This window comes from Electrona antarctica, assembly GCF_951216825.1.
Source record: "Electrona antarctica genome assembly, chromosome: 4".
NCBI classification, from domain to species: Eukaryota; Metazoa; Chordata; class Actinopteri; order Myctophiformes; family Myctophidae; genus Electrona; species Electrona antarctica.
Genome location: NC_136809.1, coordinates 10,310,915 through 10,328,782, shown reverse-complemented (window position 1 = coordinate 10,328,782; position 17,868 = coordinate 10,310,915). Strand labels below are relative to the sequence as shown.

At 45.5% G+C, this 17,868-nt stretch overlaps 1 protein-coding gene across 2 annotated transcripts in view; it reads left to right on the top strand.

Moving 5' to 3' along the window:
- The window catches only part of fbxw7 (F-box and WD repeat domain containing 7), a 148,985-nt gene that overhangs the window by 95,310 nt on the left and 35,807 nt on the right, over positions 1-17,868 (top strand). For both annotated transcript variants that reach the window (XM_079499919.1, XM_079499920.1), the window contains exons 3-6: positions 7,194-7,335; positions 14,137-14,271; positions 15,726-15,849; positions 16,226-16,362. In XM_079499919.1, the coding sequence (XP_079356045.1) occupies positions 7,194-7,335; positions 14,137-14,271; positions 15,726-15,849; positions 16,226-16,362 (538 nt within the window). The remainder of the gene's footprint in view (positions 1-7,193; positions 7,336-14,136; positions 14,272-15,725; positions 15,850-16,225; positions 16,363-17,868) is intronic.

Below are 17,868 nucleotides of genomic sequence, written 5' to 3'. Positions count from 1 at the left end.
AATGAGTTTCAAGGCAAAGTGATATCATGCGTTCTATGGACCCGTTGATATCAGGCATGCCCCAATATTACGTCTGCTCTATAACCTCCCTCATTTTAAAGCATGCTTACTCTTCTACAGTATGTCTTTATTCAGTGAAATTAGACCATAAAACAGGTATTTTGCATGTTTGTCATTGTAATACATACTGGATAAACTGGATGCATTCATTGACCATTACATCATTAGTTCTACCCCCACTAAGAGCTTCCAGATCCAGTAATGGAGCGTGATTTGATTGAAACTAACCTTTTTTTAGGACACTTATCTCCCGGTTCTGAAGTGCATGTCACACATCTATTCTAGATAAGCTGAAGTGGAAGAGCGAGAGATATGAACAGAGATAACCATATCTGACATCTTGTCAGATCAAAATTAAAATGCACACACGCACGCACGCACGCACGCACACACACGCACACGCACACACACAAATACTAGGGTTGGGATCTATTAGGACTTCAACGATTCCGGTTCCTTAATGATTCCCTCTTAACGGTCCGATGGTTCGCTTTAACGATTCCTATAGGAGGTTCCAAATGGACCCTTACAGATCTGTAACTCTGACAGTGTACAAATGGACCCTTACAGATCTGTAACTCTGACAGTGTACAAATGGACCCTTACAGATCTGTAACTCTGACAGGGTACACATGGACCCTTACAGATCTGTAACTCTGACAGTGTCCAAATGGACCCTTACAGATCTGTAACTCTGACAGGGTACAAATGGACCCTTACAGATCTGTAACTCTGACAGTGTACAAATGGACCCTTACAGATCTGTAACTCTGACAGGGTACACATGGACCCTTACAGATCTGTAACTCTGACAGTGTCCAAATGGACCCTTACAGATCTGTAACTCTGACAGTGTCCAAATGGACCCTTACAGATCTGTAACTCTGACAGTGTACAAATGGACCCTTACAGATCTGTAACTCTGACAGGGTACACATGGACCCTTACAGATCTGTAACTCTGACAGTGTCCAAATGGACCCTTACAGATCTGTAACTCTGACAGTGTCCAAATGGACCCTTACAGATCTGTAACTCTGACAGTGTCCAAATGGACCCTTACAGATCTGTAACTCTGACAGTGTACAAATGGACCCTTACAGATCTGTAACTCTGACAGTGTACAAATGGACCCTAACATATCTGTAACTCTGACAGGGTACACATGGACCCTTACAGATCTGTAACTCTGACAGTGTACACATGGACCCTTACAGATCTGTAACTCTGACAGGGTACAAATGGACCCTTACAGATCTGTAACTCTGACAGGGTACACATGGACCCTTACAGATCTGTAACTCTGACAGGGTACAAATGGACCCTTACAGACCTGTAACTCTGACAGGGTACAAATGGACCCTTACAGATCTGTAACTCTGACAGGGTACAAATGGACCCTTACAGATCTGTAACTCTGACAGGGTACAAATGGACCCTTACAGACCTGTAACTCTGACAGGGTACACATGGACCCTTACAGATCTGTAACTCTGACAGTGTCCAAATGGACCCTAACAGATCTGTAACTCTGACAGTGTCCAAATGGACCCTAACAGATCTGTAACTCTGACAGTGTCCAAATGGACCCTTACAGATCTGTAACTCTGACAGTGTCCAAATGGACCCTAACAGATCTGTAACTCTGACAGTGTCCAAATGGACCCTTACAGATCTGTAACTCTGACAGTGTCCAAATGGGTCCTTACAGATCTGTAACTCTGACAGTGTCCAAATGGACCCTTACAGATCTGTAACTCTGACAGTGTCCAAATGGACCCTTACAGATCTGTAACTCTGACAGTGTCCAAATGGGTCCTTACAGATCTGTAACTCTGACAGTGTCCAAATGGACCCTTACAGATCTGTAACTCTGACAGTGTCCAAATGGACCCTTACAGATCTGTAACTCTGACAGTGTCCAAATGGACCCTTACAGATCTGTAACTCTGACAGTGTCCAAATGGACCCTTACAGATCTGTAACTCTGACAGTGTCCAAATGGACCCTTACAGATCTGTAACTCTGACAGTGTCCAAATGGACCCTTACAGATCTGTAACTCTGACAGTGTCCAAATGGACCCTTACAGATCTGTAACTCTGACAGTGTCCAAATGGACCCTTACAGATCTGTAACTCTGACAGTGTCCAAATGGACCCTTACAGATCTGTAACTCTGACAGGGTACAAATGGACCCTTACAGATCTGTAACTCTGACAGTGTACACATGGACCCTTACAGATCTGTAACTCTGACAGGGTACAAATGGGTCCTTACAGATCTGTAACTCTGACAGTGTCCAAATGGACCCTTACAGATCTGTAACTCTGACAGTGTCCAAATGGACCCTTACAGATCTGTAACTCTGACAGGGTACAAATGGACCCTTACAGATCTGTAACTCTGACAGTGTACACATGGACCCTTACAGATCTGTAACTCTGACAGGGTACAAATGGACCCTTACAGATCTGTAACTCTGACAGTGTACACATGGACCCTTACAGATCTGTAACTCTGACAGGGTACAAATGGGTCCTTACAGATCTGTAACTCTGACAGTGTACACATGGACCCTTACAGATCTGTAACTCTGACAGTGTCCAAATGGACCCTTACAGATCTGTAACTCTGACAGGGTACAAATGGGTCCTTACAGATCTGTAACTCTGACAGTGTACACATGGACCCTTACAGATCTGTAACTCTGACAGGGTACAAATGGACCCTTACAGATCTGTAACTCTGACAGGGTACAAATGGACCCTTACAGATCTGTAACTCTGACAGTGTCCAAATGGACCCTTACAGATCTGTAACTCTGACAGTGTCCAAATGGACCCTTACAGATCTGTAACTCTGACAGTGTCCAAATGGACCCTTACAGATCTGTAACTCTGACAGTGTCCAAATGGACCCTTACATATCTGTAACTCTGACAGTGTCCAAATGGACCCTTACATATCTGTAACTCTGACAGGGTACACATGGACCCTTACAGATCTGTAACTCTGACAGTGTACACATGGACCCTTACAGATCTGTAACTCTGACAGGGTACAAATGGACCCTTACAGATCTGTAACTCTGACAGTGTACACATGGACCCTTACAGATCTGTAACTCTGACAGGGTACAAATGGGTCCTTACAGATCTGTAACTCTGACAGTGTACACATGGACCCTTACAGATCTGTAACTCTGACAGTGTCCAAATGGACCCTTACAGATCTGTAACTCTGACAGGGTACAAATGGGTCCTTACAGATCTGTAACTCTGACAGTGTACACATGGACCCTTACAGATCTGTAACTCTGACAGGGTACAAATGGACCCTTACAGATCTGTAACTCTGACAGGGTACAAATGGACCCTTACAGATCTGTAACTCTGACAGGGTACAAATGGACCCTTACAGATCTGTAACTCTGACAGTGTACACATGGACCCTTACAGATCTGTAACTCTGACAGGGTACAAATGGACCCTTACAGATCTGTAACTCTGACAGGGTACAAATGGACCCTTACAGATCTGTAACTCTGACAGGGTACACATGGACCCTTACAGATCTGTAACTCTGACAGGGTACAAATGGACCCTTACAGATCTGTAACTCTGACAGGGTACAAATGGACCCTTACAGATCTGTAACTCTGACAGGGTACAAATGGACCCTTACAGATCTGTAACTCTGACAGGGTACAAATGGACCCTTACAGATCTGTAACTCTGACAGGGTACACATGGACCCTTACAGATCTGTAACTCTGACAGGGTACACATGGACCCTTACAGATCTGTAACTCTGACAGGGTACACATGGACCCTTACAGATCTGTAACTCTGACAGGGTACACATGGACCCTTACAGATCTGTAACTCTGACAGGGTACACATGGACCCTTACAGATCTGTAACTCTGACAGGGTACAAATGGGTCCTTACGAGTCCTTGACATTTAAAAGTTTACAACCACTGGTATTGAAAATTGTATAGCAGATGTAAATTCCACATTGGACCCCCCCCCCCCCCCCCCCTTCCCCCCCCCCCCCCCTTGAATGTTTAAGGTGTGTTTGTTTACACAAGGCCGTTGTTGCCATTTCCCAGAGATTCTCTGCGAGTGCGGCGGCCGCTTTACTGGCAATGCTGCCATGTAATTGGTCCCAGTTTCAGCGCTTCCTTCCCATCCCATTAAAAATGAATCCATTATGCAACAGAGCCCCAACAGGCCCCATACCGCTGCTCTCCTGTCGCCAGGCCCCATACCGCTGCTCTCCTGTCGCCAGGCAGAATGAGAAGTGCTGAGGTTTGGACCCGGCGCAGTGTTGCCCCCACCAGGTTTGGACCCGGCGCATTGTTGCCCCCACCAGGTTTGGACCCGGCGCATTGTTGCCCCCACCAGGTTTGGACCCGGCGCATTGTTGCCCCCACCAGGTTTGGACCCGGCGCATTGTTGCCCCCACCAGGTTTGGACCCGGCGCATTGTTGCCCCCACCAGGTTTGGACCCGGCGCATTGTTGCCCCCACCAGGTTTGGACCCGGCGCATTGTTGCCCCCACCAGGTTTGGACCCGGCGCATTGTTGCCCCCACCAGGTTTGGACCCGGCGCATTGTTGCCCCCACCAGGTTTGGACCCGGCGCATTGTTGCCCCCACCAGGTTTGGACCCGGCGCATTGTTGCCCCCACCAGGTTTGGACCCGGCGCATTGTTGCCCCCACCAGGTTTGGACCCGGCGCATTGTTGCCCCCACCAGGTTTGGACCCGGCGCATTGTTGCCCCCACCAGGTTTGGACCCGGCGCATTGTTGCCCCCACCAGGTTTGGACCCGGTGCATTGTTGCCCCCACCAGGTTTGGACCCGGTGCATTGTTGCCCCCACCAGACTTTCCCCATCGAAGCCATTCATTATTCTATTGATTGCTCTTTCGATGAGTCAAATAATCGTGAAAGCACACTTTGCTTACACCAATTAGTCTCATTTGGCCATATTTAATATTTTGTCGTACAACATTGCACTGCCCCCCTCCCTTCCCCAAACACAGACACACAGACACACAGTCACACACAGACACACAGACACAGACAGACAGACACACACACAGACACACACAGACACACACACACACACACACACACACACACACACACACACACACACAGACAGACACACACACACCCGACCACCACCCCTGTGCATTATACAAGGGCACGCGGCTGCCCTCTTTGAAGTCCCGCAGTGCCCCCAAGGTCCCCCAGCGCTGCGAGATGCCAGGCTGAAATTGAACGTAAATCTTTGGAACTGTGTGTGCACTTTGAAGTCTCTGGAGGAAAGAAAAAGGCTGCATGGCCTCCAAGAAAAGAACACCTTGAAGGATAGGAGAACATGTTGGTTATTTATGGCTCTCTGTTTGGATGCATGGAGTGTATACATCCATGGAGTTTCTAGCAATGATGGAGAGAGTATATATAGCAGACATGGGGCATATTGGACCATGCATGGATGGATGTTTTCAAAGCGGTTTGTCTTCTCGGTGTTCATAGAGGGCTGTCCAATTTGAAACTCAATCAAACTAAGCCACATCATCTAATAATAATAGTGTATCATGTATCACTATAATCCACAAGCACATCTGTCCGGGCTATGGGAACGTCACTACATATCCCATAGCCTCCGGATACGACTACAGAGCCCATTGATATACAGTATAATGGCTTTCTTTCTCATGCACCTGCCTTATGCCAAGGCCGCGGCCGTAGTATTATTTTATTTTAGGAATACTGTATTAGTCCCATTGAACACACAATCGATTGATTGATCATTAAAATTAACCTTTCATGTGGGCCACCCATCTGACTACTTAACAGTTAACCCATTTTGACCTGAGATCAGATTCTAAAATGTCTTCTACATCCTGACAGTTTTCTGAAAAAGCTATGTTTCTGTGTCAGTCGTTCTTCGATTTAAAAAAAAATAGCAGACCTACAAGCTCGTAGCGCGGCACTCGGTGGCACGCTATGAGCTTGTAGATCTGCTATTTTCAATAGCCAAAGCATAACATAATGCTAACACCAAAAGGGGTTCCCGCCCAAAATGGGTTAAGTGGACGCGTGAATGGGTGGGCCGCGAACACTTCTGAGGCTTTCAAGTGGGCCCTTGTCCAGAACCAGTTGAGAACCAGCGTTCTCTAGCATGCAACCTTTCTCAGTATGCAGTTTGCAGAAATGCAGACATACAGAATGCATGAACAGAAGACGTCTTTGATCAGTCCGTCTTCACTTTCCGGCTAAATCCTCAGTGGGGTTGGGGGTTGCATTTTCACACACTCGGACTTAAAATAACACTCTGAAGTTTGCATTGACATTAGCACGGCCTTACGTGATCTGGCATGAAATGAACTTGACTTGGCCACGATGTGAATTAACTGGCTTGTGGCCCACATTAAGGCAAAGCCATGCAGCTGTATTGAGAGGGTCAGTCCAGGACCGGCGCTGGTTCACCGCTAGGTCAATAACAAGCAAACAACCGATTTAGCTGATTACAATTCAGCCCGGCATGTTCTGGGAATTATTTAGGGGTGACTAATGGTAATTTGACTGTGAGTAAACGGAGGGAATTTCAAAGAATTTCTAATATGACAAAAGGGTAGCTTCAAACATCCACTTTAGCTAATTAGAATTAGCCTTTTCAGTAACACCACAAGTCACTATTGTATTTGTTTTTTGGGGGTGTATGAGGCTGGATCAGGCTTATGCCAGTTTGTTTCCACTTAAATCGTAGAAAATCGCAGAAAATAGCCAATCTACAACAAGCTCACAAGTCACAACACGTTATGAGCTTGCAGATGGACACTAGTAGGATAGTTTCTGACACGACACAGACAAAGTATTTAATATAAGGCTTCACACAAGTTCACAGCCATACCTACTGTATTCCATATTATATCATGACCACAGTGTCATCCATTTGCCATGATTTTAACTGCCTGTACCATAAGGAATCTATAAAATATTCAATCAAAATCAGGGTACAAGATGTTCCCCAACCAAGGGTTACTTAGCAAACGGGTGGAGTTGTTTCCACTGTGATATTTTGCAGTTTCTTAAACATTCTTCTTCTGTCACTTCCAGCCCGACGGGGATCGTCCCCTGCCCGGCCACGCCCACCACGTTCGGCCACATCCGAAACGGCCACGGCCAGGGCCAGCAGCGGAGACGAATCACCTCCATCCAGCCGCCCACGGGTCTCCAAGAATGGCTCCGGACATTTCAGGTGACTTTTCTAGCCTCAAGTTAACCTCAGCCTTCTTTGTCCAATCTGCTCCCCACCCCCCACTCCCTCCTCCTCCTCCCCACCCCCCAATCCCTCCTCCTCCCCACCCCCCACTCCCTCCTCCTCCTTCTCATCAGGCACGTGCAGAGAGTGTTAGAGAGGCAGGGGCTGAAATCCCATAAGAGGGCACTTTTGGCCCAAAATAGCTGATCTACAAGCTCTCAACGCGTCGCGCTGCGACGCGTTGAGAGCTTGTAGATCAGCTATTTTCGGGGCGCAACCCTGCAATCTACTGGAGATGCGTTTACGGCATGGATTTCGAAACAAATTAGTTCAGGAGACTTGGGGGGAAAAAAAACAATTCTCCTGAATGCTGCCTTCCGGTATGGCATGGAAAGGAGAGAAGGGCATTTGCATTTCTGGTCTGTAGAGGGCAGTTGTTTTACAGTCGGGTAAAAGGGCTGAAGCCCCATTTGATGTGTGCACGTCCCTCCTCCTCCTCATCGTCCTCCTCCCGTAGGACGTCTCCAGAGTCCTGTAAAGCGACAGCTCATCGAAAAGCAGATGTTCAAATCCAATCAATGTTCACTTAGTCTCCAAAGATAATTGCTGCCCTGTTGTTTTGGTCCCACCATCACATTACAATAGCCACCGTAGCGTGGAATTGGAAATGGTTCTACCTGTTAAGCCTAGTGTCTCCTATTCTGGGGAGAACATTCTGTGGAAGCAGCCGAACTACACAGGGCTCACGACGTGCCGCGTCGAATTGGGTAAGGCATTAGCCACAGCTCTGGATCTTCATCAAAAACGATTGGCAATTTTCAGCAAAGAGATTTGGTTTAGAGTGGGAAAAAAAGGAGAGGGCCCAAGTATCGGGCCCTGGGGGACACTGCTCAACAAGATATATAAGGGTTTAAGTGGTTGAAACGGGATGATTTCATTCTATATGTACTGTGCTGTATTAGCGTAGATGGGGACTATGCTGTGTGTCTTTATATCAAACTGGACATCTTGAAAGCTCTTGGTTAGAACGTGACATAGTGTGGAGAATTCTAACACTTTGCCTTAGCCTCACAGTGCATCTGTTAATATTGTATTGAATTCTCCCTAATTGGAAATGCACTTCCAAGTGTGCAACTATACAATCTCATAATTTGGGAGATTTTCAGTAAGTACTTACTGCATAATGCAGCTACTTGGCTGCATAATACCATACTTACAGGTTAAATTGTTGATGTTAATAGACTGGATTAGGCACTTGTAAAGTGCAACATTACCAAAACATCTATAAGTACTAGAGTTAAACATCTGCATCTGTTTTAACGTACCGTAGTTCACAAGTTCATAAATCCTTTAAAAAAACAACAGGAAAAAGCAACAGCTTTTTTTAATTAGATTTGGCTCTCACTGCCTGTAATACATTCTGTTGCACTCCGTGCTTTGTTTCTAGAGCATCTCTGCCCATCATAAATTAAATGTAATCCTTGAGCAAATAAATGGGAAGAAATTATGGCTTTGCTCTTTGACTACAAAGCCTTGTGCACAGCATAATGGCTTCTTAAATGTGACAAAATGTCAAGACGTAGTTTGCTCCCAGCTGGTTTTAAGTGGTTTAGCTCTCGACCCTTCTTTGCCCGCCTAGCCTCTCCTCTCATCTCTGACTTGGTGAAAGAATTCGGAGCTTTTTCTGATCGTGTAAAATGTCTTTCTGTTGATTAGGATCAGAGGCTCGGTCTGTAAAGGCACAAAGAGACCAGCTCAAAGGTTGTCTTTTTTCTAGCTCTATCGATTGTTGTTGATGCCACACAGTTTGTGACAAAGATTCCTTTCCTACAACTCTCTGAATCAGAGGATTTCCTTTGACATGGTGAAGTGACAAGCCAACTGTTAAAGCAGTACAGACAATTTACACCGACGCAGATAGTGAAGCAGGACATTAGACATTTAGACGTTAGGTTATCTATTAGACAGCAGGCAGATAACAGATATCATTCTCAACCTTTTTTCATTTTGAAAGTACCCCCAGTTTTGACATGCTTTAGGCCACGGACCCCCAGGTTTGTTCTCTCTGGGACGGTGGACCCCAATCTGAACTTTAAAATCCTCAGTGTCCATTTTGTTCCTAAACTGTCAATCATTCACCATGGGGGTGTGGGCCTGGCACCCTTTCAAACCCTGGGAATGTCCCCCGGGCCCCACTTTAAGAAACTCTGAGCTGGACAACAGTAAGGCAGTGGGTTCTGTACATGTTGGGCCCAGTGTGTGTGTGTAGGCAGCAGAAGCAGTGCTTCTTCAGTTCAGTCCATTGTTTCCAGAACCAACCTGAGGGGATTTGTATGTCCGCCAAGAAGAGCCCACCTCCTACTGGGCTAAGGGCTTCCTTCCATGTGTGTGACAACGAGAGATGGCACGCCATCTCCAGAGCATATTTGCCCGTCCACTAGCTTCCCTTTGATGTCGCTCATAAAGGGGTTGCCATAGTGAATCTTATTATTTATCCCGAGGAGGTCGCGAAACCAGTACCATGCAATGGCTGGGTCTGACGGTGAAAACTCATTCTGACAGGAGGGACCTTGTTTTCAACTCGTACCGGGCCACAGCTGCCTATGTTGTTGTTATTTTGTCTTTGTTACAGTTCAGAAGAGGCCATTCTGCACATTCCCCAGTCCAGTCTTAGCCTGTAGGCCCCCCTGTAGCATGTGAGCAGAAAAGCAGCTCTAAACATCAGCACGCCTGCAAAAACAGCGTTTGATGTTTGCCTTTAAGGACGAGGACATCCAACGGGTGTTGGCTGACGTTTGATCAAATGTGACTTAAGAAAGAAAATGTCTTAAAAGTGGCACAAATTCAAATAATCAGTGGAACCCTTTGGTGTAGGTTAGTGGTTGGTTGGGGGTTTGATCACAAAGGAATTAAGAGAGTAAAGTAGGAATATTTAATGTGCATATATTTAGTCGTACGGCGAATAACATAGCAATGTGATGCTTTGTGATCTTGTGGATCTGTTATTTTCACTATTTAAAAAATAATAAGTCACAAGTCATGGCAATTGGTAGAATTCAGTATTCCCGGCAGGGACATATTGTAGCTTGGAGTGATTTCAGTGTTCCGTCTGTCCAAAGCCAGCAATTAGTAAGTAAGTAGCCTTGGGAACCAAATCAATTGTCCCAGAGCAATGTGACCCACAGGTCAGGAGGCTATCTCCTGTTTCCGTAGCGCCAGGCGGCTTGTGCTGTACAAGCACAAAACCCCCTGGACGTGACCCTAGTGTGTCACAGGGACTTAACCCCCCATCCCAACCCTTGATGAGGCCGAGTGCCAAGCAGGGCCAAGCATTGAGGGCCATTTTTTTCTTTATTGTCTTTGGTGTGACTCGACCGGGGATTGAACCCTGACCCTCCCGGTCTCAGGGCGGACACTCTTATCTTATCGCTGAGCTGGTACACAACAATTATTTCTGAGAGAGCAAGGGGCTAGCTAGATCATCCAATCAGGTGCCACCGCTGCCCTAAGACTGATGCGTTTATGGTGGGAAGACTTTGTTGCTTTTGGCGACCACAGCTTCTGTGTTGCAGTGTTGATTTTGTCGACTAAAACTGTGGCGAAAAATGTTCGTCGACTACCTTTTTTTCAGTGATGAAAACTAAATCAAAACTAAATAAAAAAAAAATGCCATGATGACTAAAACTAAGAATAAATATACTGACATAAACTAAAAAAAACTAGACTAAAATGTTAGGGAGGGACTAGTGGTGAAGAGATCATTTTATGTTTGGTTCCACTCGCTCTTACAATAGCAGATCTACAAGCTCACAACACGTTGCGCTATTTTCAGTATGCAAGTGTAAAATCTGGCGTTAAATCGACAAAATCAACTGTAGATTTAGTATCATCGTATGATATTTAGTCGACTAAAACTAGACCAACACTAAAACATTGCAGGTGACTAAATATGAGTTTTATTCCAAAGACTATGACTAAAACTGAATTAAACGTTGCTGTCAAAATCATGTTGGACTTGATGATCTTGTGACCTTGTTAAATGTTAATGCATCCTCTCCTCTGCACACCTCTCCGTGGTGATAAGGTCCCCCCCTACTCTCCATTCTGTTGAGACTTGGTTTGAATAAAACATATGCATTGGTTGCAGCCAAATCAGAGGAAGGAATGCAAGGGGAGGAATATGGAAATGAATAATGTGGCGTTACTTGGCAGGGAAATTGATTTGTTTTGTTTATGGATGATGAAACGGGTAGTTTCCTAAACTACCAGGTCCAGGTCCTTATAACCACCTATTTTATAGTGTCTATTTTCGAAAAGAAATGTCGAAAAATCATATGAGATTCAGGAACATTTTAACCACCTATTTTATATTGTCTATTTTCGAAAGAAATGTTGAAAAATCACATGAGATTCAGGAACATTTTAACCACCTATTTTATATTGTCTATTTTCGAAAGAAATGTTGAAAAATCATATGAGATTCAGGAACATTTTAACCACCTATTTTATAGTGTCTATTTTTGAAAAGAAATGTTGAAAAATCATATGAGATTCAGGAACATTTTAACCACCTATTTTATATGGTCTATTTTCGAAAGAAATGTTGAAAAATCATATGAGATTTTGGAACATTTTTATTTGTTCCCCCCCCCAGGATTAACAACCATTTTGGGCGGGAACCCCTTTTGGTGTTTTAAACATTGTTATAATTTAGCTATTGAAAAATATCAGATCTACAAGCTCATAGCGCGCCACCAAGTGGCGCGCTATGAACTTGTAGGTCTGCTATTTTTAAAAAATCGTGAAAATATTTATTTCAGAAAACTGGAGGATTTAGAATATTTTTTTTTTTAAATGTTGAGGTCAGGCCTAAATGGGTTAAGTACTTTAGTAACATTAGCAAAAACAAATTAAAATTTTCAGCATGTGCATATTCTTATTTTTTGTTTTTCTTCTTTTTTTGATGGTGGCTTTCTGGTTTTTAACAAGGTTCTAATCTCTGGCTGCATCAACAATATACAGTATATATAATGTGAGAGTACAGGCATGGCAGTAACTACTGGCTGCTCCTCCACACAGCCTATTGGCTGCTCCTCCACACAGCCTATTGGCTGCTCCTCCACACAGCCTATTGGCTGCTCCTCCTCCACACAGCCTATTGGCTGCTCCTCCACACAGCCTATTGGCTGCTCCTCCACACAGCCTATTGGCTGCTCCTCCACACAGCAGCAGCAGGGACTTCTCTGGAAGCCCCTGATTACCTGGAGAGCCAACACCTCTGGCAAGAGCCTCGTTAACTGCCAAATTACAGGTGGCCCGCATGCGCCACATTTTCCATTCCTCCCCACTAAGCCTGTAATCGCTGTTGCATTTCGGTACACTTCCAAAACAAAACCGTTGGCTACGGTCCACAGGTTCCCTCCCCTTTTCCCCCTACGTGAATATTCAGCCCAGTAATTCAGCACGTAATTTCTTTCTATGGGGGCTTTGAGCCGCCTGGCTTCGACGCAGGCCAGGTCTTGATGTGTAAATGACCCTTTAATGTGTGTTGCTGCCAGAGAAAGGACAGGTGCCTCAGGGCAAAATGACTTGGGCGTGCGAGTGTAATGCACTCGACACACAAACACGTCGGCTTGTTTACAGACATAGTTTACACTCTGAGGCCCGCCGCAACGTTGGGATTAATCGCACTGCTGTTCAAAGGCACTCTGCTCACAGTATGCATATAGATAAACCTAAAACACTCTGCTCACAGTATGCATATAGATAAACCCTAAAACAGGCTTTACGACACCAAACGGCATGTTGCAGTGCCACTTAAACCGCCCACATGGAACTGTGATTTGATATACCTGCTGCCGTCTTGTTTTTGTATTTTTTATAATGCTGGATGTGTTTTCCACCTACACGAGAAGCATTTCTGCCCTCCGTAGTCACACCTACAGTATCCACATACAGAAAAGAAAAGGGAAAACAAAAATACATTGCTTATTGATTGACTATCTGACACTGATTGATTGATTATTGGATTGACATTACTGTTGATTACTGAAATACAATGTGATGGGTGGAGTTCACTTGGGTTTGTATCTTATGCCCTGGGTACCGGTATATCAGTATGAAGGGACTTACTTTAGAAAGGGAAGATGTTACGGATTCAGCATATCGATGTGATTGGTGATCAACTTGTATGACTGTCTGTGTGTACATAGCCCGGATGTGTGGGGTTTGATGTCATTCCTGCATTCAGTATAATACAGATCCTGAACACGACCACTGTGTCTGTCATCCTTATTCCCTTGAATAACATACATTCAAACAGCAGATGTTTTAATAATGCACCTTATGGAACTGTATATAGGACTTTGTACTGTATGCGATTTGGGTTTACCTTCCTGTTATTTTACCTGTTCTGTGTTACCTGTATGTGTGCTCCTTTCCTCTCTATTTAATTCTCTCTTAACCAAACAAACCCGTAAGGGTCCATTTGGTTCCATTTGTACACAGAGTTATAGCCCTGTAAAGGTCCATTTGGTTCCTAACTATGAATCATTTAGCTGTGGATCCCCTGGAACCCCCTCAAGGACCCTAAATTGAGAACCACTACCTTATTCTAACTCTTCCTGTAGCTGCCATGTTGAGAGCTCACACACTACACATACACACACCTGTCATTGTGTGATGTGGCAATAAAATGGACTGATACTGAAACTCACATGGGATCTTTTTCCTTCTCTTTCCTCCATCTTTTCCTCCCTCCCTCCCCCCCTGGCCTTCTCTCCTGCTGTGCGGTTGCAGAGCTGGAGCGGGCCAGAGAAGCTGCTGGCGCTGGACGAGCTGATTGACAGCTGCGAGCCCACACAAGTCAAGCACATGATGCAGGTGATCGAGCCGCAGTTTCAGCGAGACTTCATCTCCCTGCTGCCCAAAGAGGTGAGGCCCCTTTCCCTACCGTCGAGAGAATTCCAGAGTTGGCTCACGTGTTCCGAAAAGAGCGTTCCTTCGTGTCACGAAACGAAAACCCTCACGACTCCTTGCTCCCCCTGGCAGTTTGTGCATGTCGTAAATGATGATGAACTTCTGCTTGAGTCCTGTGGTTGACATAACCTGTAATCTGCACTAAAAGGAGTGGGTTTATCCACTTAAGCCCTGCTTTATTCTTCAGCAAATAGCTGATATTCTTTTGTTACTTTTTTTTGAAAATAAGGGGACATCACACCAGCCAGGGATGCCAAAACAGGAGCACCAGGTTTAATGTGTATACATATCCCTTGTGTCACCCATTGTGATGTGCTGGCCATAACATAGGACTCCATGTTGGTTGGTGTTGGTTCATATCGGTAATACCAAAGATTTAATATTCTAGTTCCATCTCCATCAGCACTTGGGTCAACTACGGTTGTGTGAAATGTGCTATAATATATATGAAGGTTGATTTGAATTGAATTTTGATTTGATCTCACAGAATCGGCTTTATGAGTGTGTTCGTCCCAGTACTGTACTGTATTACATCAACTTTTGTCCCGTTCCTTTCCCTCCTGGGGCTGTGCAGCACTCCAGAGAACCAAGCAGCCTCCGCAATCTAGTTCTGTTTTCGCTTTGTGTTTTGTTTTGTTTGCTCTGTGTCAAACCATAGCTGACAACATGAGACAAAATGTTGGCCCAGAGGTGTCAGAATGAAAACCATGAGGTTCCAAAAGTGCCGGCAGCACGCCGCTCAGTATAGCCCCTGTCAGGATGGTTGTTGACAACCTGTCTGTCTGTTTGGGTGGGTGGAGAAGGGTGGACGTGTGTGACCTAAAAAGAAGGTCATTTTTCTCTATTGTGTCAATTGTACCCCTCACTCCCAAACCAATCAGTGTGTGTGTATGTGTTAAGGTGAGCCTTAAGCTCTATACCCTTGAATTTAGTTTCCCCCTCTGTGCAAGCTTGACAGAATAGCAAAAACTGCATTCATTGTATTTTCTTTTCATAATTCCCTCTCATTGTCCCCGGCTGAGCTGCTGTGGCTGTAATTTTAACAGGACAGGCCTCAGGGCCATGGTAAAGATAGAGCTGAAACGGAGACGACCCAGAGACATGCAGCGCTGTCTTACGTAACTGATTCGAAAAGCAATCAGACCCTTTGGCCCATTAGCGAAAGTCTTTGAAATGTTCTGAGTCCCTGGAAAACTAAAGACCCCTCGCTCAGATGGGTTTTCAGGTGATTTGAAATGTGCCGGGGCGTTTGAGGTGGGACTTAGCGGGGAAGGGGGGGGGGGGGGGGGACGACGACGACGAGCGAGTCTTAAACGTAACTAAGAACCCGACTGGAAAAGCCGTGAAAACCCAGTAAATAATGCTGCCTCTTTTCTCTTTGTTTTCCATCCTTTTCCATCATTCAACAGCTGGCTTTGTACGTGCTGTCATTCCTGGAGCCCAAGGACCTGCTTCAGGCAGCCCAGACGTGTCGCTACTGGCGTATCCTAGCGGAAGACAACCTGCTGTGGAGGGAGAAGTGCAGAGAAGAAGGTGAGGCCACACCTGCAGAATGTTCTGGAACTCATTCGTGGAATTGGAGACCATTGTTGCTCCTATTCGTAGAATAGGAACGCGCTAGAACTATCTTGTCGTGCGTTACTGTTCTTAGAACAATAACATTCTAGAATTGTTTCTTACAAGTTATAAGAAACTTGTATTCTAAATATATAAACATTGTAGAATAATTTCTAGAATCAACTTTTTAACAACCCTATCTAGTCAATGTAATGCTTATATCTGTGATCTGTGATCGGTGCAGTATGGGTCCTATGGGATACATTGTTTGGAAGCTTCACCCTAGCTTGTAGTCTTAAAGACTCACTCTGCCCAACCCTCTCTCTCTCTCTCTCCCTCCATCTCCCCTCAGGCATCGATGAGCCTCTTCTTCTAAAGAAAAGGAAAATCGTCAAGCCCGGTTTCACTCACAGCCCCTGGAAGAGTGCCTACATCAGGCAGCACAGGATAGACACCAACTGGAGGAGAGGGGACCTCAAATCACCCAAGGTAGTTGCTTTTCTCCCACGTTCAAGTCTGTGTCATCATGCCCTCCAAGGTCACCCTCGTTCCACCTCGCCAGCCCGCCTGCTGCTAAGCTATTATAGAGCTGACATCACATGGCTTTGAATTAGTGACAGCCTGGCGGCCCGATGCGGGCTCTGAAGTGTTGAACTGATGGAAAGTTGAAAGTTGGACGCCGGGTCAGTTTCATGCCCAGTGTGGTTTGGAATTACAATTGTGCCAGAGGAGAAGATGGCCTCGTTTTCCATCTGTATTGAACTAAAGGACCCCATCTGTGAGCTGCCTGTTCGCGCACAATTCCACGAAGCGTGACCGGGGGTATGCTAGAATGCACCCCCTTAACCCATTCAGGCCTGACGTCGAAATTTAAAAAAAAAAGTTTTCTAAATCATGACAATTTTCGGAAAGAAAAAGGCACATTTTAACGATTTTTCAAAAATAGCAGACCTACAAGTTCATAGCGCGCCACTTGGTGGCGCGCTATGAGCTTGTAGATCTGCTATTTTTCAATAGCTAAATTATAACATAATGTTTAAAACACCAAAAGGGGTTCCCGCCCAAAATGGGTTAATGGTTAATGTGGTTAAACGCTAACGTGACATGGATGCGTTCCAGGTCTCAATGGATTAATGTGCCTTCACGGTTTGTTGCTGATTTTGCGACGGCCGCGGGCCCTTCTGGACTGCCAGCCGTGGCGGCGTGGCCGCTGTGCTCTTCACACTTGCATGCCTGTGCAGAGTGCACGGCCATTTGCTGAGTCAGCAGTCCTGTGACCCAGCATGTGAGCCAGCATACAGATCAGACGCTTCGCGCTGCCTTGTAGGGCTGGCTACCAAATTTCGGTTCCAAGTACTAGGAACCGCATCCCAGATTCAAGTATACACGGTAGGGCACTCATGAAAATAATTGAATTGCGGTTCTGCTTGTCGGTTCCTATGCGCTGATAACTATTCATTATTGCAAAAAAAGGACATGAGTGCCAGTAGCTACGTCACACATAAAAGCAACAGACAGTGGGGCCATGTTAAGAGGGAAGAGATCCCGAGTTTAATGTATGGCTAATGTAGCAACCACAAGGTCACTGAGCAGTGGCCTTGTGGTTTGAGTGTCCGCCCTGAGACTGGGAGGCCGGGTCATACCAAAGACTCTGAAAATGGGACCCAATGCCTCCCTGGGTTGGAATGGGGGTAAGTCCCTACGGCATACTAGCGTCATGTCCAGGGGGTATACTTGTGCATCAAGCTGCCTCACGCTACAGAAACAGGAGATAGGCTCCTGTCCTAAGGGGCTCTTGGCTCGGCAAGGCTTACTTAAAGTAGCATTGAGATATAATATGAAGAGGGACGTCACTTCAGTGTGTACTCTTTTCACCATAAATGCAGTTACTGGTCTGTGGCACTCTTCGAGTTTCTCTTTTTTATGAAGACGGGGGACAGGAACTACCTGTCGTTGGCTCTACTGGAGTTGTGTTAGCAAGATGCTAATGTTGTT